This window comes from Carassius auratus, chromosome 8 (genome assembly GCF_003368295.1).
Source record: "Carassius auratus strain Wakin chromosome 8, ASM336829v1, whole genome shotgun sequence".
NCBI classification, from domain to species: Eukaryota; Metazoa; Chordata; class Actinopteri; order Cypriniformes; family Cyprinidae; genus Carassius; species Carassius auratus.
The window spans coordinates 11,922,862-11,949,381 of NC_039250.1; the positions used below are offsets into that span (position 1 = coordinate 11,922,862).

The window sequence follows — 26,520 nt, forward strand, 5'->3', positions numbered from 1 at the left end:
CAGCTCCGATTCAACACGTTTGACTAATTAAGCGAAACAAGAACACAAGTGAATTCTTGCATAAGAAACAAGACACTGAATTTTCCCTCAGGGATTCCCACTAGACACCCAACCTCACCCGTTACTTTAAAAGTGTCCAGAATTACAGTATCTACAGAAGCATCTTCACTCCAGAGCTGAGGAGCACAGAAGGAAAGCGGGAACCAGGAGGAAGGAGGTTCCCAGTTTTCTGACTCATCCAGTGCACTTCATCACTCCATTTCTGGTCATTATTACTGCCGCTCGTATTGACGAAACGCAGGACTCCGGAGAAAGCACTAGCTAACTATTATCTGCGTCACGCGTGACAAGAGTCAATGCTCTCAAACACTCACTTTCTCTCTCTGGCTCTACTCCTTGAACTCTCACCCACTGCTCTCCCACCTTCAACTGCCTCTTCACAGCAAATCTGAACGAAACAATCTCAAATACGAGCAAGCTGACACTTCTCCTCTCCACCTTTTATTCCAGGAGCAAAAACAGAAGGAAAAGGAAACCAAACAGGAAAAGCAGAAGGAAGAAACTCACCATCACCGAGGAGAGCTACCCCACGCTCTGCCTGTATGAAGTGTGTGAGTAAATGGGATGTTTTGATTTTTTTTTTTTTTTTACGGTCCAGCGAGAGAAGGCGAGCTGAAGTCCAGGCTCGAGGGAGTGGGCTGCACGCGTGCGAAGGGAGGAGAAAAGGAGAGATGGATGAAGGAGTGTGCCTCAAACAGAGGAGCGCTTGCTCTCCTCTCTTTCCAGCCCTGCCATCGCAAAACAAAACGCCCACGCTTCTCTTTCTCTGCTCTGACCCCAGTGCGCTCTCTCGTGCTCTCTCTCCCTCCCTCCCCGCGCTCTCGCTCCTTCTCTGTACACAGACCGAGAGACGGCCCCTTCAGAACCCAGCCAGCCAATCAGAGACGGACTCTGTTTCTCAGCCCAGCAGTGCACACCCACACAAACATACAGAGAGAGAGAGAGAGAGAGAGAGGGGTGAGCGACAGGAGACAGAAAACATGCAACAGGATGTTGTTTGTGTGGGTTGGAGGGAAAAGGGTGTATATGAACACAAACACAGATGCGAGGAGACAAGGTGAGGGATTGTAATTGACAAGAAAAGATGAGACGAGAACACAACAGACAAGAATGAAATTAGACGAGAAGAGAAGATGCTATAAGAGACTAAGAAAGAGAAAAAGAGAGGAGGCAAGACAAGAACATGAGAAACAAGAACAAAAGTAAAAAGGACAGCAAAGAACAGAGAAGAGAAAAGAACAAAAAAAAAACAGAGGAGACCAGATGTGAGACAAGAAGTGGAGAGACGGGATGAGATGAGAAGAAAGTGAGGTGAGATGAGATAAGATAAGAAAAGAAGGAATAACAATAAAAGTGAACAAACGAGGGAAGAACAGAACTGAGGAGAAGAGAGACGAGAAGACAAGAGACATGCCAAAAAAGAGAAAACAGAGTAGACAAGAGAATGAGAAAAGAGAAGAGGTGAGACAGCTTGAGAGTAAAAGAGAGAGGAAGACAAAGAAGAGATGGGAGAATAAGAGAGAAAAAGAGACAGATGAGTGGAAAAGACAAGAGATGAGAACAGAAACCAAAGAAACTGACTAAAAGACAAGGTGAGAAGAGAAGAGGTGAGTCAGGCTGAGAACAGAACAGAGACAAGAGATGAGACAAAAAGAGACTCGGACGGGCGAGAGGAGAGGATAAGAAAAGACAAGACTACCTGAGACATGGTGTGACACGAAAGAAAAGGAGGAAGAGAAAAGGGAGGTGAGAACAAGAAACAGGATGGGAATAGAGAATAAGACAATGATGAGACAAGATTTGAGACATGGAAAGGAGAAGACACGAGGAAAGAAAAGAAAATAAGAGAAGGAAAGAGATGAAACAAGATGAGACAAGTGAGAAGAGGGGCGCTTAGAGAAAAGAAGAGACCAGGAGATGAGAAGAGACCAAAAGAAAGGAGGTAAATAGAGACAAGAGGAGAAGAGAAAAAAGAGATGAGATGAGATGAGAAGAGAAGGGAGGAAACAAGAGACAAGAAGCTGGGGAAATGTTTATGTTGCAGTCACTGAAGCTCAGAGAGTGCAGAGGTGTATCTCTGCCATACAGCTTTCATTTCCCCTTCTCCATCTGTTTATGTTTCTGCGTTTCCACTGTGACAACAACAACAACACACACACACACACACACACACACACACACCTGGCATTTCCAACACCCTGCTGCTAACAGGAAAGTCAAGATGCAAATCGTGCTGACCGTATCTCTACATGTGAACCTCAGGTGTTTGCTACGGCTGAACTTTCACATACCAGCACTTCACAAATAAAATGAAGCAGAGCATCCACGTCGTTCAGCCTGCTGTCAAACACAGAGCTCATTCTCCTAAAGAGATGTTCAGACACCTAAAGAAAACTGGACAGTAATGATAAATCAAATCCAATCCAGGCAGCTATTCTGTGGCTCGGGCCGGTGGTCCAGTGAGAGCAGGAGAGTGGGCGGCTACATATGTGAGCGCATACGCCTGAGTGTGTGTGGACATGGGAGAGACACTGTGTTTGTTTTTGTGATGCCTTTAAGGCTTAGGCCAACAAATACTGCCAGAGCCCTTTTAACTTATTTTTTTTAAATCTGCACTTTATTTTTTGACATTATACACTTAAAGGGTTAGTTCAGCCAAAAACGAAAATTCTGTCATTAATTACTTACCTTCATGTTGTTCTAAACCCTTCAGACCTCTGTTCATCTTCAGAACACAAATTAAGATATTTCTGATGCATCTAGTGAGCTCTCTGACCCTCTGTAGACAGCAGGGATCCTTACACAATCAAGGCCCAGAAACATACAGTAGCTAGAGGACTGGTAAACTATTCAATTTAAAGGAATAGTTCACCCCAAAATTTACATTGTCATCATTTACACACTCTCAATTTGTTGTAAACTTGTAGATATTTTGAAGAATGTTAGTAACAAAACAGTTGATGAGAGCTGTTCAGGAAAGAATACTAAGAAAAGTCAATGTTTACCATCAACTTTTTGGTTATCAGCATTCTTCCAAAAAAAAAAATCTTCTTTCAGGGTCAACAGAAGACAACTTTTTTGGGGGGGGGTTGAAGTTTAAATCTGCACATTGTTTAAAGGACACAACTGGGCAACACGAAATAACCATTAGATTAAAAACATAACTTTCCCACTAAATTTCCCACCATAATAAAATGCAGTTTCCGTGAGCCCTGGACCGGATGTTGCTTGTGTATGTGAGGATTCTCCCATAAGCTGAGAGCAGGTGGGCATGAGGTTGATGTATCCTAGTGGGCGCAGCTCTGAAGCCCAGCGAGACATGACGCCCGAGTGTTTTTAGACTGCCATGTGCCAAAACTGATGAAGCCACAGGCTGCTTCCTTACAGCTACTGGTAAACACACCAACACTAATGTTACGACCTCCGCTCTGTGAGGACTGTACCAATGTGCCAAAAGGCCACTGGGCAAAACAGCAACAACACATGTACACACACCATAGTGATGCCATCTGTCTGTAAATCCAGCCAGTTTAGGGCATTTTCAGTGAGGAGTCGTAATCTCCTTGGATTTATGTCTGTGTGTGTGTGTGTGAAGGGATTTAACTGCACTGAATCGCAGGAACTCATGATGGCATTCATCACACACATGTGTATGAACAGCAGACGCGCTCGACCAGATATGCACTAGGGCTGTGCGATTAATCGAAATCAAAATAAAATCGCGATTTGAGTGTGCGCGATTTCTAAATCGCTTTATAGCATGATTTTCCGCAGCCCTGACCTCCCGCAGTATTTTATCTGATGATTTTAAAATTTTATTTTATCAGAGATGGAGGCGGCAAAGAAGACTGCATGAAGAGCAATGGCTCTGTTTTTGGCTTCATTAAAATTTTTTTTATAGAAAACCCTTTTTAAAAGATTTTCGTTTTGTAAAAATTGTATCTTAATTTTGATCAATGTTTTATCAGTCAGTTGCCTTTAATTATTAAATAAGAAGCAAATATATAGCCTAGCAGACAATGTAATAAGGTGCCGGCACGATCACTTGCATTGCATGTGAACTAAACTCAGCGTGTGCTCAGCATTCAGATTTGAGAAATACAGGCTATACTACAGAAAGCTTGAAATATCTTCTTCAAAATAAAAAGGGGCTACTCTCGGATGATGTAATCCATATGAAATGTGCATTGTTGGCATTTCTCTCTGGCGTTCATGGCAAGTCCGCATTGTCAACTTCATCTTTGCAGCGACACAGAAAACACCAGTTTATTTCTAAACAATAAAATGACTCCTTGCATATTTTCGAACCAGCAGGCCATTCTGGGTTGAGCGAGACCCCACGGAATGAGCGAGCGGATCGGGATAATCAGAAATGCGTTCTCCGCTCACGAGCTCGGATCGGAACAAACCCGAGCCTCTGCTGACCTTGCAGAAACATGCAAATAGACATAGCCAGACTAGACTATTTTAGTACAAATTATGAGCTTACTGACAATTTTTTTTATAATTCTTGACAAAATTATAATATATTAAGTTTTTTTTGCCTAGTTAGTTGTCTACGTTCCTATGGCCCAATGACGCTACGATGAGCATTTACTGCTTTTTAAAAATGCGGGTCAGGAAGCGGGTCGGGTACAATATTTTATTTTTATTTTTTTGCGGTCCGAGTTACGGGCGGGTTAGTTGAAAACGTTGGTCGGGTGCGGGTTATTAATACATTGACCCGTGCATGACTGTTACTTAGTGATTATTTTGACTTATGTCTGTTCTAGAGACATTTGATAAAGCTCTCATTGGTTTTCTTTTGGAAATATGTTTAAATATATACTGAATGCATTTATGACTGTAAAGCATGTCTGTCTGTGTCAAAATCGTGATTAAAATCGAAATCGCAAAGTTTATAAAAAAATCGTGATAGGTTTTTTTTTGTCCATATCGCACAGCCCTAATATGCACACATCACTCTAATCTCCAGACTGGATCACGCTGTAGCTGTGATATGGTGAACTTTGACATATAAGGTCAGCAGCATTCGTAGCGTTGTCACTTACGTTGAACAGATCGGTCTTATTCCTCTCGAAGAAAAGTCCTTGTGCCGGCATGTGCTTCAGCTGTTGCCATGGGACACTGCTCCCTAGCAACACGTCTCGTGCCCATTGCAGGTTCTGTGAAAACACAAATAAATTCAGTCAGCTCTGCATGCAGGAGGGCGAGAGAGGGTGACGACTTGAACTGAGGGAAGTCTGAAGTCTTTACCCTAGAGTCCCAGTCAAGTCTGAAGTCTTTTTTGTCACGAGTCTAAGTCGAGACTCAAGTCATTTAATGGCTTGCTAAAAAAATCCCATTCAGAATCCTCATGTACTGAAATCTTCCAATTTACCAAACAATTTTATAGGCTATAGCCAAAATATATGATCTAAGATCTGCTGTGTGTAAAAAAAAAACTTAGATTAACGGCTAGTTAAAGATGGAAAGGAAATGGAACTATAGTATTAATTAAAAGTAAACTGACTCTAACAATCAGTTTTTTGCTCACCTTTCCTCCTAATGCCTTTTAACACAATTCGGTAGCACATGAAGACTGAAGCGAGGATGTGGTTTTCATAACTGTGAAACTCCTTGTGGTAGAAAAACAACGCAAAAAAAGAATATAATTACACCACAATGCACACTAAAGCATAAAGCACTATGCAGAGATAGGATATACTATATACTGCCTACAAATTTTCTGAAAGTAATGTCACAGCATGCAGCAGGTAGTGATAAATATATTTCAAACTGTATTGTATTTAAACTGTCACATGACTTTAATGCAGTATGCTGTTATTTTAGTTATTACTATATATCACCGACTAGTTATAAAGAAAATAGTATGTGGTGCAGTAGGTAGTGATAAACATTTCAAACTGTATAACACTAGACTAAAAAGCTTGCAGTAATAGTACAGACAGTACACTGCCTACTGGTTCTGAAAAAGGTATGCATTATGTAGTAAGCATTTCAAACTGCAATACATAACTGAGACATGAAATATAGTATTTATACTGTCTGCTGGTTTGTAAAAATGTGTGTGAAAGCGCATGCAGTAAGCTACAGTGAGCAGGTAGTACATACTGCGCACTGACTGTTTTCAAACATGTCTTGTACATAGAGTTTGCATTAAAGTAATAATAAATGTTTGAAGTGTACTAAAGTGAACACAGTATGTGAACTAGTTTGCTGCAGGTGACATTTTTATTTTTTTCCCAATAACATTTCTTTCAAAGTGTTTCAAATCATATTATGCTATACTATAGTCACATAATCTCACAAAATATGATTATTTTGCAATTTTAGTCCAATTTAGAGTAAAAATGTGTTCTTGTAGTCAGGGTTGCCATGTCTGTATAATAAAACAAGCCCAATTGCTACTCAAAACTACCCCAATCATAGCCAAAACGAGGCCTATGGTTTTCTGGGGAAATTGGCTTTTTTTGGGTGGGGGGGTGGTTGTGCGAGGGGTTTCGTTTCAACGCACAGACAAAAATATAAAAAATATGGCAACACTGTGTTCATTTGTCTCACTGGAAACTGTTTAAGACACATTACATTGCATTGTGGGCCTGCAAATACAGAACTGTAATATTTAATCTAACCTAGTAGGCCATCCAGATATTCAATTCGTAACATCTTTAAATTAACTGATTAACCGAGCCCAGGAAAACACAGAAACAACTTTAAAATGTAGACAAACAGCTCCCGTTAGAGGGCTAAAGACTGAAAGCTTCATCCAAACTCAGATATAATTACACTGTATCATCCCATCAAATCCATTTCCACACTGCAAATTCACCTTTAATGAACACATAACATTAGAACACTGCAGTCTGACTTCTTTATTAGGATAAAGACACATGGATCTCTCCCTTTATGTCACACACTATACAAACGAGAGCTCAAACACTGTTTGGGGCCATTCATTAAATCCGAGAGCTAAATTTCTATGCTTTCGCCTTGGGATCGAATCGGGTGCGATTAAACGTGTTGTGGCGGTCATGAAATCTCTGGCTTGTAATGGCGGGGTGATTCAATTTCAGAGCTGAACAATCTCTGCTCAACGATCAGACAGATTTCTCAGTGTGAAGGGATGGAGATGACATATGTGAGTCTGTTTGGTAAGAAAGTGTCTGAAAGGAGCACAAACACACATGCAATGGATAGAGAGAGACATAAAGAATGAGAGAGATGATATAGTGACTCCAAGTCTGATATTTAATATATTTTTTTGAATTATGTATTGGCTCCTTGTGCATGGACTGAAACTTCAAGCTTCAAAAAGGATGCAAAAGCACCACAACAATAATTGATGTGCTTTATTTTAAGTCTTCTCATATAATGGAATGAAATTTTAAGTCAGTACTCAGTGATAATCCTCCCTGCCAAGGATCTGGACTTGGACTAAACATTTTTCCTGCCTGAGTGACTGATTGTTTTTTTGTTTTTTGTTTTTGAGGTTGCACTGGTGCCACTACCATTCTGATTAACCTATAGACACTGCCATTTCTGTTGTGTAGGGGAAACATTAAACAGCAAACGGGCCAGAAGTGGAACAAAACCACATCTGGAGCCCTGTAGATTGAATTTAAGTCATTATTCAATTATAATCTTCCTCTCCAATGAGCTGTTAACCACTGCGATTTGTGAATAAATCACTGGGACGGGTATTGTGGACCAGAACAAACAAGTCATTAAAAACATTGTACTAAAAAAAAACTAAAATTTTTGTTAAAGAACCAGGCAATTGCTACGTTTTTCTCATATAAACTCATGCTCTTCAGTGAATAACATTCAGTCAATTTTTCCACACAAAGCTATCATACTTCTTTAGAAGGCATGAAATATACTTTTACGGTGCTTTTGTCATTTTCAGTAAATCACTGTTTGCGTTTCAAGGAAGACAGGAAACTGCAATGACATGAGTGTGAGTAAACGATAACAAAACTAGCATATAGGAGTGAAGGATTCCTTTAGTTATCGTAATTCAAGATATGACAGTGAGAGAAAGAACAAAACAGAAAAGAGAGCAAAAGGCTAGATATCGAAGTTTATGACAGCAGTCATTATTTAGTCTACACTACTGTGAAAGAAACACCCCCAATAATGCTTCGCTGTGTCCTCTTCCACTGAGCAGTCACTGATATTATTATACATGGCTATAGATCAATCAATCTTCAGTACAAAAAAACCCTGCTATTGTTCCGCAGAAAGGGAAACTAAAGCTTTCATAGAAAATTCACCAGAAAGAAAGAGAGATGATCAGATGAAGGGACTGTATGACAATGATTTTAAAATGTTTGTTTCTATTACGAACAAAATGCTGTAATATGCTTCCAGGCAGAGCCCAAAATTACCACCATGTCACACTGGCCGACAGTGAGAAAATTTACCAACCACAGATATTTCACACTGGCCATGAAACAGAATTTTGCATTATTGTAAAAAAAAACAAAAAAACAACAACAACATGTAATGACAACAATTACATTTTTCCTTGCATATCAGTGACAAAATGAAGGATGGCATGTCATTTGCAGCATCAAAAAAATGCTCCTTCACAAAGTCATTAATACAAATCGTGATTTTGCTTCTCTATTTGCATCTGGGTGGCTCCAAAAATTAAAATGAAAAAATCCACACATCACTATATGGAGCTCTACTAATAGACAGTCCAGATATACAGTTCATGGTGAATTTGCCATAAATAAAAGCTTATGAAGACAAGGAACAGCAGATGTTTCCTTTAGTAGATGTTTTGATGGAAATCATTCACGTCACTTCATACCGTTATTCTTACAACTCAAACTCAATTAACATCTAGAGTTAGAGTTAGATAGATCTATTTTAAAGAACTGGTTTGTTCTGATGGGTTTATTTAGTAATCAAATAAATATTGATAATAAATATCAACTGAATACTTACATTAATTATGGTTCTATTTTATTTTATTGGCTGCTCAAGAAACACTTTTTTGAAAACAGAGGGCTCCAAACCCCCAAAATGTTGTAAGGCGTCATTGGCTCCAATAAGAAAGTTTTTTTTTTTTTTTTGTAGGTAACAGAATAAATGTGTTTTATTTATTTTATTATTATTATTAACATTTTAACATTTCAATCATACTGTCATGTGTTTATGTCTCATCTTTTCATGACTTTATCAGCATTTTAATCCATCTTGTAGATGTGCTGGAAACTAAGGTTCACTTAAAGTGGGAACTAAATGTCTTTTCCAACTTGAAACATAAGGTCACAAAGAATTGTTTATTATCTGTACCAATATCATGGACCATAAGCATCACTTGGCCACTGAGTGTAGTTTACAACTTTTAAATGTTGTCATACACTCTTAAAAATAAAGGTGCTTCACGATGCAACAGAAGAACCTTTTTTGTCTATATGCTTTCTTAAGGGTTTTTCGCACGGCGGGAACCTTTTCATAGTACCAGAACTAATTACTACCCACTTCTGGGTGTTTTCACAACGCTGGAACTGTTTGCAATTTTAATACCAGATTGCCTTTTTCGAAAACTGAATTAGCTCCTACCAGCTCTAACCAGCTCAACTGGTACTAGCCGTGATATAAAGGAGATATTGATTGGCCAGACGTGTTCGAAAACGCCCTCAAGCGCCATGATTTAAAACGCTGTGTAAACGTCCTGTAAACATTGTGTCAACTTATTTTGCAAGTATGATGAACAGTGATAGATGAACGGACGCTGAAGTGCAGGCACTTGTAGCAAATATAGCACTGCCAGTTGTCATTGGAGATTCTTAATCCTCCTTTCCGTTCTTCTCTTTACGTATACGTGGACATTCCATGTCCATTATTGTGAAACCCACAAGACACAACAAAAACACAGCTCTGATCACAGTGTCCCCCATCCTCCTGTTGTTAACATTATTCTTCTTTGTTAACGTTGTTGAACAACACGCACAAATGACATAGCTGTCGAACAGTTTACGTCACATCCTAGTACACACTGTCAATGTGAATGCAACCCTTTAAATGGTACTGGGAAATAGTTTGCGCAAAATCGCTCCAGTACTTTAGTACTGTAAATTTAACTTTATAGTTATTTTTCTAGCTGCCTGACGAGCTTATGGACACCAAATGTTTATTCTGAGGTAAATGATTATTACGTTGCAATGTTTACAAGCTTTATACTTTTATTTTTGCAGTTGGAAACACTGAGGGGCCTATCATACACCCGGCACAATGCGACGCATGGCACAGCCCAAGTGTGTCTGTTAGTTTCAGTCTGGCGCCGTCCGCATTTTCCTGTCCAGCACCACGTCGTTTAACTAGCGAATGCATTTGTGCCCATTTGTGCAACCATGGGCGTGCTGGTCTAAAAAAGAGGTGTGTTCAGGTGCATTGCTGGCGCATTGATATTTCAAGGAGCTGAAAATAGACTGCGCCATAGACCAACTCAAATGTGCCTCTGGGCGGGTTCACGGTGCGCATTGACTTTGTTTATTACACACAGGGATGCGCATCACACAAACATGCCAAATATTAAAAAGAAAAGGATTACAGGGCAATAACATTTATTGTTTGTGTTTCGTTATGAATTTTGAATCATTTAATAAAATTTTATTAGTCACAGAAAATTAAAATATGACGAAAATTCCACAGGCGAAGTCACGCAGTTCGTGACAGACAGATCATTAGGGGCAGCATCATGTGCTCACTGCAGGACAGATGGAGGCAGTAATACATCTTTCAGATCTGTAAAGACTCTACATTTATTTGTGTGCACTCACAATTAAAACAAATTTGGCTTTTGATAAAGAATGAAAGCAAACAGGATGCGCTTTCTGCCGTCTCGTTTTCTGTGAACTTGTGCGAGAAACATTTGTATATGGACATGAAAAATATAACTATAGAGAGTAAAACCGGTTTTTCCGGACTATAAGTCACACTTTTTTTCATAGTTTGGCTGGTCCTGCGACTTATAGTCAGGTGCGACTTATTTATCAAAATTAATTTGACATGAACCGAGAAAAATGAACCAAGAGAAATGAACCAATAGAAAACATCATCGTCTCCAGCCGCGAGAGGGCGCTCTATGCTGCTCAGTAGAGCTGAAGATCTTTGCCCGAACCCGATGGGACCCGTCGGGACCCGACGGGTTCGGTCGGGTTCGGGCTTAATTTCTATCATCTTACGCGGGCTCGGGCCGGGCTCGGGCTTGCGCTCCGGTTTGCCAGGTAAACGAGCGGTCATGTGATATGTTTCGATTAGCGCGAGAAAGATGCGAAAATGAATGCTGAGCAGGTGTAATGGAGGCTTGACTCTGGTGATTACGTTTTGGTTGCACCAGCAACTAAAGCAAAGTCTGAGGTGTGGAAAAGTTTTGACCATGTCTATAATGAGAATAATGAGTGAATAATGACGCACCATCAGTGAGCGCAGGAACGCGCTCAAGACATCTACAGTGGATTAAATCATTTTCCTCCACAAAAACATGTAGACCTAGCCTAATCTCTGTGAGTAAAGGTTTTTCAAATGATAACTAAATATTCATTGAGTCTTAAATGCATAATGTTGACAGAGTATTCACGCTAATGTTGGCATTATTCTTTTATTAAATAAATCAAATCCGGCGGAGCCTTTATCTTAATTTCGTTATTGCCAAATACCCTTCTTAATTTAAAATTTATCTTAATTTATTTATTTACTCGTTTTTATTGGTGCGTTGGTCTATTTATAGGCTAAATGAGCCTATGTCTAGAATGCTGAGATGTTACGATGTCACAGAGGACTTATTTTATTTCTTTATTCCAACTTCCAAGTGGTCTAGTCTATGTTAGTTATGAGTAAATTATGTTAAAACATGAATAATTTACTCGTTGACAAAAGGCAAAAGAGCTGTGTGCGTGCGCACATTTGAATAATGTCGGGATGTAAACGGGTTCGGGCTTTAAAAAAGCTGTCAATCAAAATGTACTTGTCGGGCTCGGGCCGAAACCTGTCGGGCTCGGGTCCTGTCGGGCCTAGCTTTTAAGGCCCGATTACAGCTCTACTGCTCAGTGCTCCTGTAGTCTACACTGAAAACATAGAGCGCCCTCTCGCGGCTGTAGACGGTAATGTTTTCTCTTGGTTCTTGGTTCTAAATAAAAGCGACTTATATTCCAGTTGGACTTATAGTCCGAAAAATACGGTAATTTCAAATAAACCAATTCAAATGAAAAACAAATTATCAGCTTAAGTAACCCGTTTGAAACATCAGATGACGAGTCCGTGTCATCGACTTCATCTCTTAAACCGAAAACACTAGTTTATAAAATTATTAAAATGTAAATACAGTTTATTTACTGTTTTTCACTGACACATTCATAATCATTAGGCTACTTCTGCGGTGTGCTGTGGCAAGCCTGTGTGCTTGAGTGCCAATAGGCTACGTAGGCAATTAAAGGCTAATCTATTTTTTATCCGCACACTAAAATGCTGTCAATGACATTTGTCTCGGGCCGAAACCTGTCGGGCTCGGGTCCTGTCGGGCCTAGCTTTTAAGGCCCGATTACAGCTCTACTGCTCAGTGCTCCTGTAGTCTACACTGAAAACATAGAGCGCCCTCTCGCGGCTGTAGACGGTAATGTTTTCTCTTGGTTCTTGGTTCTAAATAAAAGCGACTTATATTCCAGTTGGACTTATAGTCCGAAAAATACGGTAATTTCAAATAAACCAATTCAAATGAAAAACAAATTATCAGCTTAAGTAACCCGTTTGAAACATCACATACAGGCATGTCCTCCACTGTGGAGATGACGAGTCCGTGTCATCGACTTCATCTCTTAAACCGAAAACACTAGTTTATAAAATTATTAAAATGTAAATACAGTTTATTTACTGTTTTTCACTGACACATTCATAATCATTAGGCTACTTCTGCGGTGTGCTGTGGCAAGCCTGTGTGCTTGAGTGCCAATAGGCTACGTAGGCAATTAAAGGCTAATCTATTTTTTATCCGCACACTAAAATGCTCATGAAGAAGAGTGCTAAAGAGTGCTTGTGTGTTCGGCCAGAGAATGTCTAACATGGCGAGAAGTTTCACTTTCACTACACTTCCGGCTTCTGAACTGGTTGCAGTTACATTCTGATTCCATATGAGGGCGCTCACAGGACGAGTGCAGAATGAATGGAGGTCAATGGTGCTATACCCCTCAAAATCCAATTTTCTCAAGATATAATTTTTTGTCTAGTAATTTGAATGTTATATTCGAAAGGAGATGCAAAGAAATTACACATTGCTGGGTGTTAGATTTTTTAGAGTCACTTATTTGCTTTAAAAAGTCTTTTAAAATGTCAATGACATTTGTCTCGGGCCGAAACCTGTCGGGCTCGGGTCCTGTCGGGCCTAGCTTTTAAGGCCCGATTACAGCTCTACTGCTCAGTGCTCCTGTAGTCTACACTGAAAACATAGAGCGCCCTCTCGCGGCTGTAGACGGTAATGTTTTCTCTTGGTTCTTGGTTCTAAATAAAAGCGACTTATATTCCAGTTGGACTTATAGTCCGAAAAATACGGTAATTTCAAATAAACCAATTCAAATGAAAAACAAATTATCAGCTTAAGTAACCCGTTTGAAACATCACATACAGGCATGTCCTCCACTGTGGAGATGACGAGTCCGTGTCATCGACTTCATCTCTTAAACCGAAAACACTAGTTTATAAAATTATTAAAATGTAAATACAGTTTATTTACTGTTTTTCACTGACACATTCATAATCATTAGGCTACTTCTGCGGTGTGCTGTGGCAAGCCTGTGTGCTTGAGTGCCAATAGGCTACGTAGGCAATTAAAGGCTCATAATAATAATTTTAATGGTTTATTAACAAACATGCGATTAGTCGGGTAATGCTTAAAATGAACGACTACTAGTCAACCAGAAAAATCCTTAGTCAAAGACCGCCCCATTCCTTACAAAATCAATATGACTATTTGTGAAATATATCATATGCTGATTTCTTTATAATCATTCAAATTAATAATTACAAAATGGATAGTTATGATACTGGGTGCTGATTGGTTAAAACAGACATCCAAAACACACAATATAGTAACAGCTACAGCACAGATATTGAATAAATCCAAAAATGTCAAATGTTTTTCATAATCATTTAAGTACTTTTATAATAGCAATACAGTACTTAATTTTCTCCTCTTTTGCATTAATTCTATCACATCTGAAGGGCTTACGTGCACACCACTGCTATGCCTAACAAAGGCCTTCAGCCCATTTGAGCAGGAAGTTGAGTTATTTAGCAGGGGGTTTTACATGTTGACCGCATGTAAAGTAAGTATGGGGAATCCCCACTGACCCCATGTGCACACCTATCAACACATATCAACCACAAGTCAAAAAACAAACTGCAGTGGATACATTAGGCTTTAGGCAAGTGTACGTGGTTTGTTTAGTGAAAGTGAAGTGACATTCAGCCAAGTATGGTGACCCATACTCAGAATTTGTGCTCTGCATTTAACCCATCCGAAATGCACACACACAGAGCAGTGAACACACACACACACACTGTGAGCACACACCCGGAGCAGTGGGCAGCCATTTATGCTGCGGCGCCCGGGGAGCAGTTGGGGGTTCGATGCCTTGCTCAAGGGCACCTAAGTCGTGGTATTGAAGGTGGAGACAGAGCTGTTCATGCACTCCCCCCACCCACAATTCCGTCCGGCCCGAGACTAGAACTCACAACCCTTCGATTGGGAGTCCTACCCTCTAACCATTAGGCCACGACTTCCCTTTAGTGGTCAGGGGTGTTAAATAACATTCTGGCACAGCATTAAACTTGGCACTACTGCTCTTTTTTGCACTCATGAGGTGAGTGGGCCAGTCGTAATATCTGTAGGTAGTGGAATGCACCGTGCATAGGCTTCAAACACACACACACACATAGAGACACTGGTGAAAATGATATCATCCTCTTGGCTCAGTTAGTATAAGAGATAGACACTTATCTGCTGATGCTGATGTTCTTGTACAGTAAATGGTTGTTATAAAGCATATGTGTTAGGTCTGGGACAATAAACTGATGCAGAATCGATTCGTGGATCAATTCTTAGATTTTCAGAATGCATCGCGATTCCTCTGGAATAGATTCTAAGCTTAGATTTTAACAGCAGATGGTGCTCTAATCTATTTTTTATCCGCACACTAAAATGCTCATGAAGAAGAGTGCTAAAGAGTGCTTGTGTGTTCGGCCAGAGAATGTCTAACATGGCGAGAAGTTTCACTTTCACTACACTTCCGGCTTCTGAACTGGTTGCAGTTACATTCTGATTCCATATGAGGGCGCTCACAGGACGAGTGCAGAATGAATGGAGGTCAATGGTGCTATACCCCTCAAAATCCAATTTTCTCAAGATATAATTTTTTGTCTAGTAATTTGAATGTTATATTCGAAAGGAGATGCAAAGAAATTACACATTGCTGGGTGTTAGATTTTTTAGAGTCACTTATTTGCTTTAAAAAGTCTTTTAAAATGTCAATGACGTCATACACATTCACATTCATTAGCAGAATGCTAGCGTGTTATGGGCAACAACAACTCATAAGTACTCGTTCATTCAACTTTCTCAATGGCAATCGGGTGAAAGGAACAAATTTAGCCGTCTAGCCCCATAGACTCCCATTCATTTTGCACTCATGGCGAACGCCCCCAGTGGAACTCTGGTGGTACTGCAACCAACATTCGGTACCATAGTACTTAATAGGAAGTGGTAAGGCTCTACGTAGACAAGCTCTGGCTCGGAGTCATGTAATTTCATGTAATTTCACTTCATCTTAGAATGCTTTTATTATGCAAGATTCACACAGCCCACTGTGAACACCTTTGTAATTCGCTTCAACCTTTTCAAATTTTATGAATGATTATTTTAGGTTCAAGTGTGTGCAATGATTTGGAAACGAGCAGAGTATGGGTGTTTCAAAAGCATGCCGTGCCATCTGCTCTTCAAAACTAATCTCAGACTCGATTCAAGAAAGAATCGAGATGCATTCAGAAAATCTCAGAATCGATGCTGAATCATTTCTCGATTCGCGATGCATCGATTTATTTTCCCAGCCCTAATAAGTGTATATCTGTTTTTGTGTCAAAACACTTCCCAGTGTTATGTACAGAGACAACTATAACTACAAGCCATTTGCGGTATGATATCCTAAAATGATAAATTCAGTGGAGATTACAAAACATTGTTTGAGCAGCCCAACACTGACAATTGTAGGGAAGAGACTAAAGTAGGTGAATCTCATTAACACGGTCAAGAAATGTCATGGTTAAACTTCAAATCAATGAAAAATAATCTGCATGAAGAAAATGAAGCCTGTTTCAAAGCTTTAGTAATCTACTGTAAATTGAAAAATATAATTCCGAGTAGCATAATGTGAACTATGTTTATTATTAAATTATTACTATACTGCATATTAAACCATCTTAGACAAACATCTGTAATTTGTATTTTAGAATGATTTTAATACAATTATTTTCACACTGCAATAATGAGACAGAGTAACATTTATTATTATTATTATTATTATTATTAATACTCATTGGCCTGTTGCAAAAAAAACAATTGCAAAAGTTAGGAAGCAGCATTATTCAGTAAATATATTATTATATTACATAATTTTTGATTACATTTTGAATGAGATGTTTTTACATATTTTTTACTGCTATAATTTTCTAAATTATTTTTTATATATAGTTTTAAGTTTTGCTTTAAGCTTCAGTTCATGTAGTTTCAGTTACATTAGTACTTTAACTTTAACCATAAGAAATGTTGCCATGGCAATTAACGGAAATAAAACTGACATCTCGTCACTAAAGCTGGTTCTGTGATTAGTAGTAAATCTCAAAAAAAAAAAAAAACAGGAGTTCACTGACAAGCCACGCAATACCATGCTCATTATTGGAGTTAAATCGCCTGTGATTATCAACGCAATATTGCATAGCTTGTCAGTGAACTATGGTTTTGCACAGCCCTTATAAAGAGAATACTATACAGCATATATACTATACTATACATACCTCATACAGCATACTATAGCAAATATTAATGTTTTACTGTAAAATAGCATATGTTACTTGAAACAATAAATTATAAATATACTAATAATAATTGTAGTGTGATGATCAAGGCTGATATATAATCATCAGCCGATATTTTTCTGTTTGACCAATGTTTTTGAGGGAGGACTTTTATTTTAACAGCACTGTAGTAATGTAGTACTTACTTGTACTCAAGAAAAATATTGAGTTACTTTTACTTAAATTAAGAAATTACTACATTTCTAATATAAACAAGTATTAAATATGTAATATGAAACAGTAGTAAAAAGTACAATATTATCCTTTGGAATGTTTCTAAAGAAACACTTATAATGTACAGACAAACTTTTAAAGCAGACTAAAAATACTTCACTACTGTCCACCGCTGGTTTATTGGTTTGTTTTCTCCCCTCTTCCACCCTCTACACTCCAACTTTTCCACGGATGTACATGCCGATTTCTTGAGTCTTTTTCAAATCTGAGGTGTGAACAACCAGTGCTAAAACGGGAGTTTCATGACACTTTACAAAAAGTTTCTGTTTATCGCAGTACTTTAGAAAATCAGATGCGCCCACGGGAAGAAAAATGTAACTGTACTTATATATATATATATAAATAAATAAAAAGATCCCTACTTTAGTTGACTCAGGCCAAAGGCAAGTTTGCATTCTTGTAATTCAGTGGCACAGAATTGATTCACTTTGTGGTGTGTGTATGAAGTGTATGTGTGTTTGCGCACCTTGTGTGTCCTGCTGTAGGCGTACAGGTGGGCCAGATGATAAAGACTCTTGTAGTGTTGCGGGAAGTGACTCAGACAGAGGAAGAGAGACCTCATACACACATGCACTAGTGTTGTCCTCTGCTCTCTCTGTCCCGGTGGCAGACACTTATCTCCACTTAGCTCTATCACCTCCAGCATCTCTGGCCTGTGCTTGCCCTCACTGGAGGAGCTGGTCTGGGGGTGAGGTCTGTGTGGTTGGGCGGTGTGCAGCGGATGAGGTGGAGCTTGGGTCGGGGTGTCTGAGGTAAAAGTTTTGGGAACGGAGGCCTCAGGGGATGTGTTGGATAAGGTGGTGTCCGAAGACTCTTGTGTAACTGAAGATTCTTGAGAGAGTGTGGCGGAGCTGATATCCATGTTCTTGTCCTCCAAGGGACAGTGGGAATTCAAGAGGGCAGAGGTAACCACTAGCTGCAGATATTGATTTTAAAAAGCAGCAGAATAGGAGAAGATAATCTACTGCATTTTGTGCTATTGGCAAGACAATTAAAAATGTAACAAAAATTCTGTACAAAAACACTTCTTTACTACTGTACATAAGTTTGGGGTTGGTGAGATTTTTTTTTAAGTCTCTTAAGCTCACCCTGCCTGAATGTTTTCTCTTTGAATACTTTTAAAAATGTAATTTCATTCCTGTGAATGTTCACCATTATTACATTACAGCATTGTTACAGTTTTCAAAGGATCCTTTTAGTTCAATATTTTGTGGAAACATCGAGATATTTTTCCGTGATGCAGCAGAAAAAGTTCCAAATAAAAGCATTATACATGGCGCTTTTAATTGATTTAATGTGTTCCTGCTGAAGAAATAAGAAAATAAAAAGCTTCTTTTTCTTTTCTTTTTTTAACAAGCTTTTGAATGGTTGTGTAATAGCATAAAAAGAAACACGTAAAATAATAAATATTAAATATTAATACCAAATATGAAATCATTTTTTTCAAGGTGTAATGAGACTTTGCATTATGTAGGTGTTTAGAAGAACTGGGATCAATACCTGCGTCATCTATTGTGGCCGGTTTCTCTTTTCCAGTGGCACTTGATTCTTCCGGAAAAATACTACACTTTCCAGGATCGACCTTGTGGCTGCTGTCCTGTGAGCTGGTGGCATCCATGAAGACATCCTGCAAGGAGCCGGATGGAAATTAGGATTTGTACCTGAGAGCATTTACTATGATTTTTCACAGATTAAAGGAACAGTAATAGAGTGCTGCAAGAGTGAATCCTAAAACCCAGAAACCAGTTGAGTGGGTAATTGGATTTTATGAATGGGTTTTTGGTTAAATGTCTGAAATAAGGTCTGTGTTTAACATAAGCCCAAGAAGTGTCAATGTTTTTATATGACATAAAATGTATCAGTAAAGTTGCATTTAATGGTCATTTTGTATGCAAATGTATATTTCTGACCAACTTTTTGCACTTTTGATCTTATTTCTAGTGGGAAATCAGTATTATAGTAATTAAATATTAATTAAAGGCATTTTTTACTTTCGGCAATTGTATTTAGGCTTCAAAGTTAATATTTTGTTGGTCACAGAGCTTATTTTCTGCAATAATCCAAATCACAATTCCTAAATTTAAAAATCTTATTTGATTTGTTTGGAGACAACTACGGTGATGCCAACTTTTAAATTTTTAAAAATAAAAATAAAAATACATCACTGTAGCACTCAATTGAACACCAACATGAAAATTCTGTCAAAATTTACTCACCCTCATGCTCATCCAAACCCATATGCTCTTAACTTTCTAATGCCGAATACAAAAAGTTTTGCTTCTACGTGCTTGAAAGTCAATGAGGGGAAAAAATTACTTACATTTAAGAAATTATTCACTGATTATATTTCCTATCACAGTAATTCTCATATATCATTTGTGCTTTATTCAAACAGCTGCATGGGCTTTCTCCTTGAAGTCATACAGGTTTGGAAGGAAATTAAGGTGAGTAATTAACGAAAGAAGAACTATTCCTTTAACAGGTGCAATGATTTTGATCCAGGTCTTAGGTCAGAGGTTACAGGGCAAGACCACAGGGGGCATGTTTCAATGCCATGTTGAATCAGCCTGCTCCTGAGGTAGAGCAAAGCGCTTGGAAATATTGTGCTTCTCAGCAAGCCCAGAAGAGTAAATTAGTGTAATTCCTCTTGTGCTGCCCGCAAACAAGCAGAAAAAGAAGCCTCTGAGCATGCTGGGAGTGTCAGCATTTGGCACAGAGGGTAGAAATTCATTAGCACACACCATCACCTCCATGACACAACAAAGTTCGGTGGCAACACCCCCTTCCCCTCCTCCACAGAACGCCAACGCACCCACACACTCAGCATGAAGGAGAAAAATGGCGCTGTGTCAGCGCAAAATTGCAGCCTCCTGCAGAGCGCATTAGCAGCTTTAGACCAACATTGCCAGGAGGCACATTAGTTGGTCTGCTACAGTTTTCAACAGGAGCTCAAGAGCATGTTAAAGACACAATAAAGGTCTAGACGGGACCCAGTTATGTGTTGGAAAGCGCTAGATAGGAAAAACTTATTGAAGGAAAGATAGATCTGATTGAGGGGGGGGAAATCACCAATAGAGCAAATTAACTGCACAGAAGAAAGGGACATTTGTTTTGAAAAGGACAAGTGTTACTGCATAATCTCTGACTGTAACCCACAGTAATTATCAGAATGGGGTCGCCTTCCTCAAAAGCAGAGAAAACTACATTTTCAATTTACAGTTACCACATTCACACAGCAGCAGAATACGGTTGTCAGTCCAGTATTTTAGTCCTTAATACGGTTACGTTCACACACAGTACGGTTATTAATGGGTGTGACAACCACACTCTGGAACCGAACTCACATCCACATTCTCGAAACACAGCAGGACTGGAACTAGATGTCTGTCATGTCATACAGTGTGAGCTACTCTGCCACACAAATGTGGGTCTACTGTGTGTTGTGTGTTTTCGGTAACTTGCAGTGACTGAGAAATGAGCCGCGTGTCATCTGAAAGTTTTAGATCCCATCAGTTTTCCCCCCGAGTTGTGTGTTCAGTGCACAATTCAAATGCTCCTGGGAGAATGCTGCTCTCCACCCAAATATAAAAGCTAGTGTCGGTTAAATGAAGATCTGACGAAAGAACTCATGGCTCGATTGGACTCTCAGAAGTCAGAAGTGACAAAACTTTAAAACTTTATTGTATTATGGACGTTGCCATCATTGATTTTACTTTGTTCACTGTTGCTATAGTAACTGGTAAGGACCTTTATACCTTTATACAGACAGTTTTCCAAACACAACTGTAAGCTGCTGTGTGAATGGTCCATTTCGGGACTTAAACTTGTAAGTAAATGTGGTTGTCAATCCCTAAAACTGACAGTGTGAATGTAGCCTTAGAAATACTGAGAGAATCATAAAAATGTCCAATGAAAGAGCTCTACAGTCTTCACAGATTTTAAGCAATAAGAAATATTTTCCTTTCAATGCTGACTTACACAAAAATGTCAAATGTGTTACAATGTACATTCTTAGTGAAATTTATCAAAAAGTCATATTATGGCAGGTGCTAGCTACAAAATTCTACACATCAGCAAAATTTGGCTAAAGAATGATGTTAAAGGGATACTCCGCCCCAAAATGAAAAGTTTGTCATTAATCACTTACCCCTAATGTTGTTCCAAACCCATTAAAGGTTCGTTTGTCTTCGGAACACAATTTAAGAGATTTTTTGGATGAAAAACTACCAAATAAATAACACTGTCACAGTCCAGAAAAGTATGAAAGGTATCATCAGAATAGTCCATCTGCCATCAGTGGATCAACCATAACATTATGAAGCAACGAGAATAAAAACTCGATTCCAAAATAGTTGGGACACTGTACAAATTGTGAGTAAAAAAGTTATAGAATAATTTACAAATCTCATAAACGTATATTTTATTCGCAATAGAATATAGAAAGCATATCAAATGTTGAAAGTGAGACATTTTGAAATGTCATGCCAAATATTAGCTCATTTTGGATTTCATGAGAGCTACACATTCCTAAAAAATTGGCAGAGGTAGCAAAAAGAGGCCGGAAAAGTCAAATGTACATATAAGGAACAGCTGGAGGACCAATTTGCAACTTATTAGGTCAACTGGCAACATGATTGGGTATAAAAAGACCCTCTCAGTGTGGCAGTGTCTCTCAGAAGTCAAGATGGGCAGAGGATCACCAATTCCCCCAATGCTGTGGCAAAAAATAGTGGAGCAATATCAGAAAGGAGTTTCTCAGAGAAAAATTGCAAAGAGTGTGAAGTTATAATCATCTACAGTGCATAATATCATCCAAAGATTCAGATAATCTGGAACAATCCCTGTACTTAAAGGGTTAGAAAATTATGTCATTAATAACTCCATTATTCCAAACCCGTAAGACCTCCATTCATATTGGGAAAACAGTTTAAGATATTTCAGATTTAGTCTGAGAGCTTTCTGTCCCTCTATTGAAAGTGTGTGTACGGTATACTGTCCATGTCCAGAAAGGTAATAAAAACATCTTCAAAGATGGTTTTATTCAAAGAAGACCTAAGACAGTTGAGCAACTAGAAGCCTGTATTAGACAAGAATGGGACAACATTCCTATTCGCTTGTTAAGTCTGATGTCACATAGCAGCGCTTCCGTGTCCAAACGCTCTATCAGTTACCACGAGAAAACAACAAAAGGTGCTAATATAAACTCACAATGTGATACAATACTAGCGAAAAAGTTATAATCTTAACCTTTAACTCCATAACGAAGTTCCAGATAGCCAGACAATGAAAATATAAATATAAAAAATATATATATAAATTATTTGTGTTTGGGACGCTGTGAGCACGGAGACTGTAGTGTATACCGTAAGTTTGAAAGCGTTTAGCTTAAATGATTAATATGAATAAACAGTGCTCATAAACGGCTGCTGGGGTAGTATTCTCAAGTGAATCGAGTTGAGGCTTGGACCCGGAAGCAGCGCTTCTTACGTCATCACTTAACAACCGAATTCCTAAACTTGAGCAACTTTTCTCCTCAGTTCCCATGATGTTTGCAGATTGTTATAAAAAGAAGAGGGGATGCCACACAGTGGTAAACATGGCCTTGTCCCAACTTTTTTGAGATGTGTTGATGCCATGAAATTTAAAGTCAACTTATTTTTCCCTTAAAATGATACATTTTGTCAGTTTAAACATTTGATATGTCATCTATGTTGTGTCCTGAATAAAATATTGAAATTTGAAACTTCCACATCATTGCATTCTGTTTTTATTTACAATTTGTACAGTGTCCCAACTGTTTTCCAACATTTCCAACAACCCTAAAACACTACATAATGCAATGTGCAATGCAACATACAGGTAAAACACTTGAAAAAGACCTTTTAAGATTTTAAACAATGGAGAAGTGCTAAATAAAGTCACAATCGCAGATGAATCGCCTTCGATTAAGAAAATGATACTGCATAGCTTGTCAGTGAACTACGGCTCTGTGTATTAAATGGCGCTCCATCTAAAATCACATGATGGAGAATTACTACTAATCACTGAAACTGACGAGATGCGCATGACAATCACGTGTGATTTATCGTGCAGCCCTAATCCCTAAACTGTATGGTTTCCTTGATTTTCTGAAATTCAAAAGGGAAACCAAGCCCTTAACACTTGCTATTGAGCTCTATGGAGCTCAGGGTGCTTGACCACTGGAGTTTGTTGGGAAACTAGAGCCCTGCTTTTGAGGAATGATGGGTGAGACGGAAATTTTGTGCTATTGGTTGTGCAAGGAAGGGTGTCTGTACCATACACAGGACCTGGTCACAAAGCAGAGAGACAAAGGCAGTAGTCATGGTCATGTGAGAAGTCAGCTCTAGAGGAAATTCAATTTAGAACACGTTTCATAATCTGGAAAGTCATTCAGTTGTATATTTCATGTACCACTGTAGCGTAAATAGAGGAGATCTTTCATTTTCTGTTGTGATGAGAAAAGAGGAGCTTTTAGAGGTTATTAGAGTGAATCTCAAAAAAAAACTAACCGTGTCCGAGTCATTTTCACCATATTTGGAGGGAAATTATGCTTAATTGTGTTAAAATTGATGCCTCAACACAAAAACAGACATCATCTTCTTCATTCAGAATAGCTTTTCTTTTGATTTTGAGGTGAAATAAGACCTGCTTGTGTTTTCATCACATTCACCCAGGGCCCCAATATACTTCAAGCAAAATCCAAGTGGTGTGACAGCATTTCGAACAAAATTAAGCCAAAGCGAATTTCACTTTGAGATAATTTTGGGAGTTCAGGAGCTCTACCTTCACTGACATGCAAATCTCCAATTATTGTCCATTTTGTTACTTAAAGAAAAACATGCCACACATATTTACATACTCATCTAAACGAAAGAACTTCACTGTGAGTTTATCGGGGACTTTCAAATCAACAATAGTACAATAAGTCTTGAATACTTATACAGTATCAGCTGATAAGAAGCTAAACTCATTCACACACTAACATTTGCAGAAAAAGCAGCTGAAACTTCCCACTGTCTTTACCAAACCACATTATTCAGAACAACCCACAAGAACAATCTCCCTTGCACATGTGAGCCACAGCAGACACGTTGATCAGATGTAAGTTTGCACACAGAGCAGTGCAGAGTGCATTGTGGGAAGTCTTTGTTGAATCAGGGTGCTGACCCATCATGCATCCATTAAGAAGCAGCAGGTGGGAAGCAGGTCAGAGGCAGGCGAAGAGGGAGAATGCAGGAGGCAGCAGGGAGACAGGGAGACTAAAGCAGGACATGGGAACGACTGAGGAATATGGGCAATGTCACAATGTTTACCTTAAAAAAATTAAAAGAAATTCACACTTCTAATCTGCAGAAAGCCAATGGTGAAGGTTTCAGTGAGGCACTGAGATGAGCCCAGCCATAAAATAAATATAAAATTAAACAAATACAACATGAAAACAATCAATGTCACACTACATATTATTAATAACTAATAAACTGGAAAAATGAAAATAGTAAATATCAGCCAATAAAGAAACGACACACCTCTTAAGGGTCGCTCACTCATGAAGTGTGTTCTAGCACTGTTTTTCCTGGGAGGGTTTTTCAGCAACTTACATCATGAGTAAAAAAAAAAGTTAAAAAGCACCCATTACAATTCAATTCCATTAGCATTTTTTTATGATGACTTAACAAATTTTAACAAATAATTTTTCATAAATTGTGAAACACATCTGCAATTTACAAATTAGCAAATAGAGCTGTACGATTAATAGAAATTAAACTGGAAATGGATTTGGCAAAGGCTATGATTTTTTTCATACACAGCTTGCCAGTGAAGCACGGTTCTGCGATCAGTAGTAAGTCTCCATCTGAAGGCCAGAGGGCGCTCTATCACTGAAACGCTATAATGCATGTCATTCCAGGAAAATCCCATATAGGTAGCTGAATAAACAATGTTGCCAATTTAGCAATTTTGTTGGTAGATTTAGCAGCTTCTCAGATTAACCTTGCAACTTTTTCTTCCAAAAGCGCCTAGCAACAACTTTAGCTATTTTAAAATTTGATTTGGCAACTTTCAGTAACTTTTGATAAATCAATAAAATGATCAAAAGGTACACGTTTTCATATAAATTATACAAAAAGAGGAAACCAAAGATTCCTACCAGTACACACATCACTAAATCATAAAGGTACTGTATGCTTTTTTAAGTTTTTGACTCTACTAAAGCATAAAAATACCATAATATGTTTGCAGATATTTAAGAAACATGCTAAGTTGATCTGAAATACAATGCTACAGTCAGCTATTCTCCTTTGAAAATGTGCATTCAGGGCTGGAAAGTCAGTCTCTTTTTTGGTTTGTGAAACCTGCCCACTGCCAGTTTAACCAATCATATTTCGGCACCCTGGCTTGGCAGAAAATACAACATATTTCATATCATTCTTTATCAAGTGCGTTTGTTCTTGTTGGTGATGTCAATCTGGCAACCTGCGTCCTCTGAGGAGGGGAGGTCGGGTGAAAAAAACCATCTCCAATATTTTGAATTTGGTCTGCAATACCTAGTTCAACCACTCGGTGTAAAGCCTACATACAGCACCTTTAAATTAGCTGCTATTTGTAATAATTCAATAATAATTAGGTGTGTTCAGCTTAAAGCAGCACTGCACAGACTCCATCGGCGTAGGATATCAAAGTTGTTGCTGATCAGTTAGCATCACACTGTAAGAAAAATATCTCGAAAAATGGTAAAGGTACTAGTTATTTTCCAGGACATTATCCATTATAACCATTTAATTTAAAATGCAGGTAAAAAACTGAAAATCCAATATGGAAAATTCCTTCATATTAACATAGACTATTTTTACAGACTTTTCTTAGAGCATATTAACTACTAATACACTGCTTACAACTATAACTGTTCAGAATGTGCAGTTTTACATGATAGCTAACAGCTGTAGTTAATAGATTTCGAAATTTCATAATTGCACTAAACTGAAAAATTTAATCGCAATTTCGTTTCGATTTCTATAAATTGTGCAGCTCTAGCAGCTAAATTTCTAATACTCTTTACCTACGCACATA

The 26,520-nt window shown here is 38.5% G+C and overlaps 1 protein-coding gene across 3 annotated transcripts in view; it reads right to left on the reverse strand.

Annotated features, from left to right (window-relative positions):
• LOC113107286 (calcineurin-binding protein cabin-1-like) overlaps positions 1-19,055 on the reverse strand; it is a 56,094-nt gene extending 37,039 nt beyond the window's left edge. Inside the window, exons 1-3 of one of the 3 annotated variants that reach the window (XM_026269687.1) lie at positions 18,934-19,055; positions 17,900-18,349; positions 5,112-5,225 (exon numbers count right to left, since the gene is read on the reverse strand). In XM_026269687.1, coding sequence (XP_026125472.1) covers positions 5,112-5,225; positions 17,900-18,349; positions 18,934-18,942 — 573 coding nt within the window. In that variant the 5' untranslated portion in view covers positions 18,943-19,055. Of the gene's footprint in view, positions 1-567; positions 1,508-5,111; positions 5,226-5,596; positions 5,982-17,899; positions 18,350-18,933 lie in introns of those variants that run through there. The other 2 variants (XM_026269688.1, XM_026269689.1) reach the window with 2 other exon arrangements.
• Positions 19,056-26,520: the final 7,465 nt, after the last annotated feature.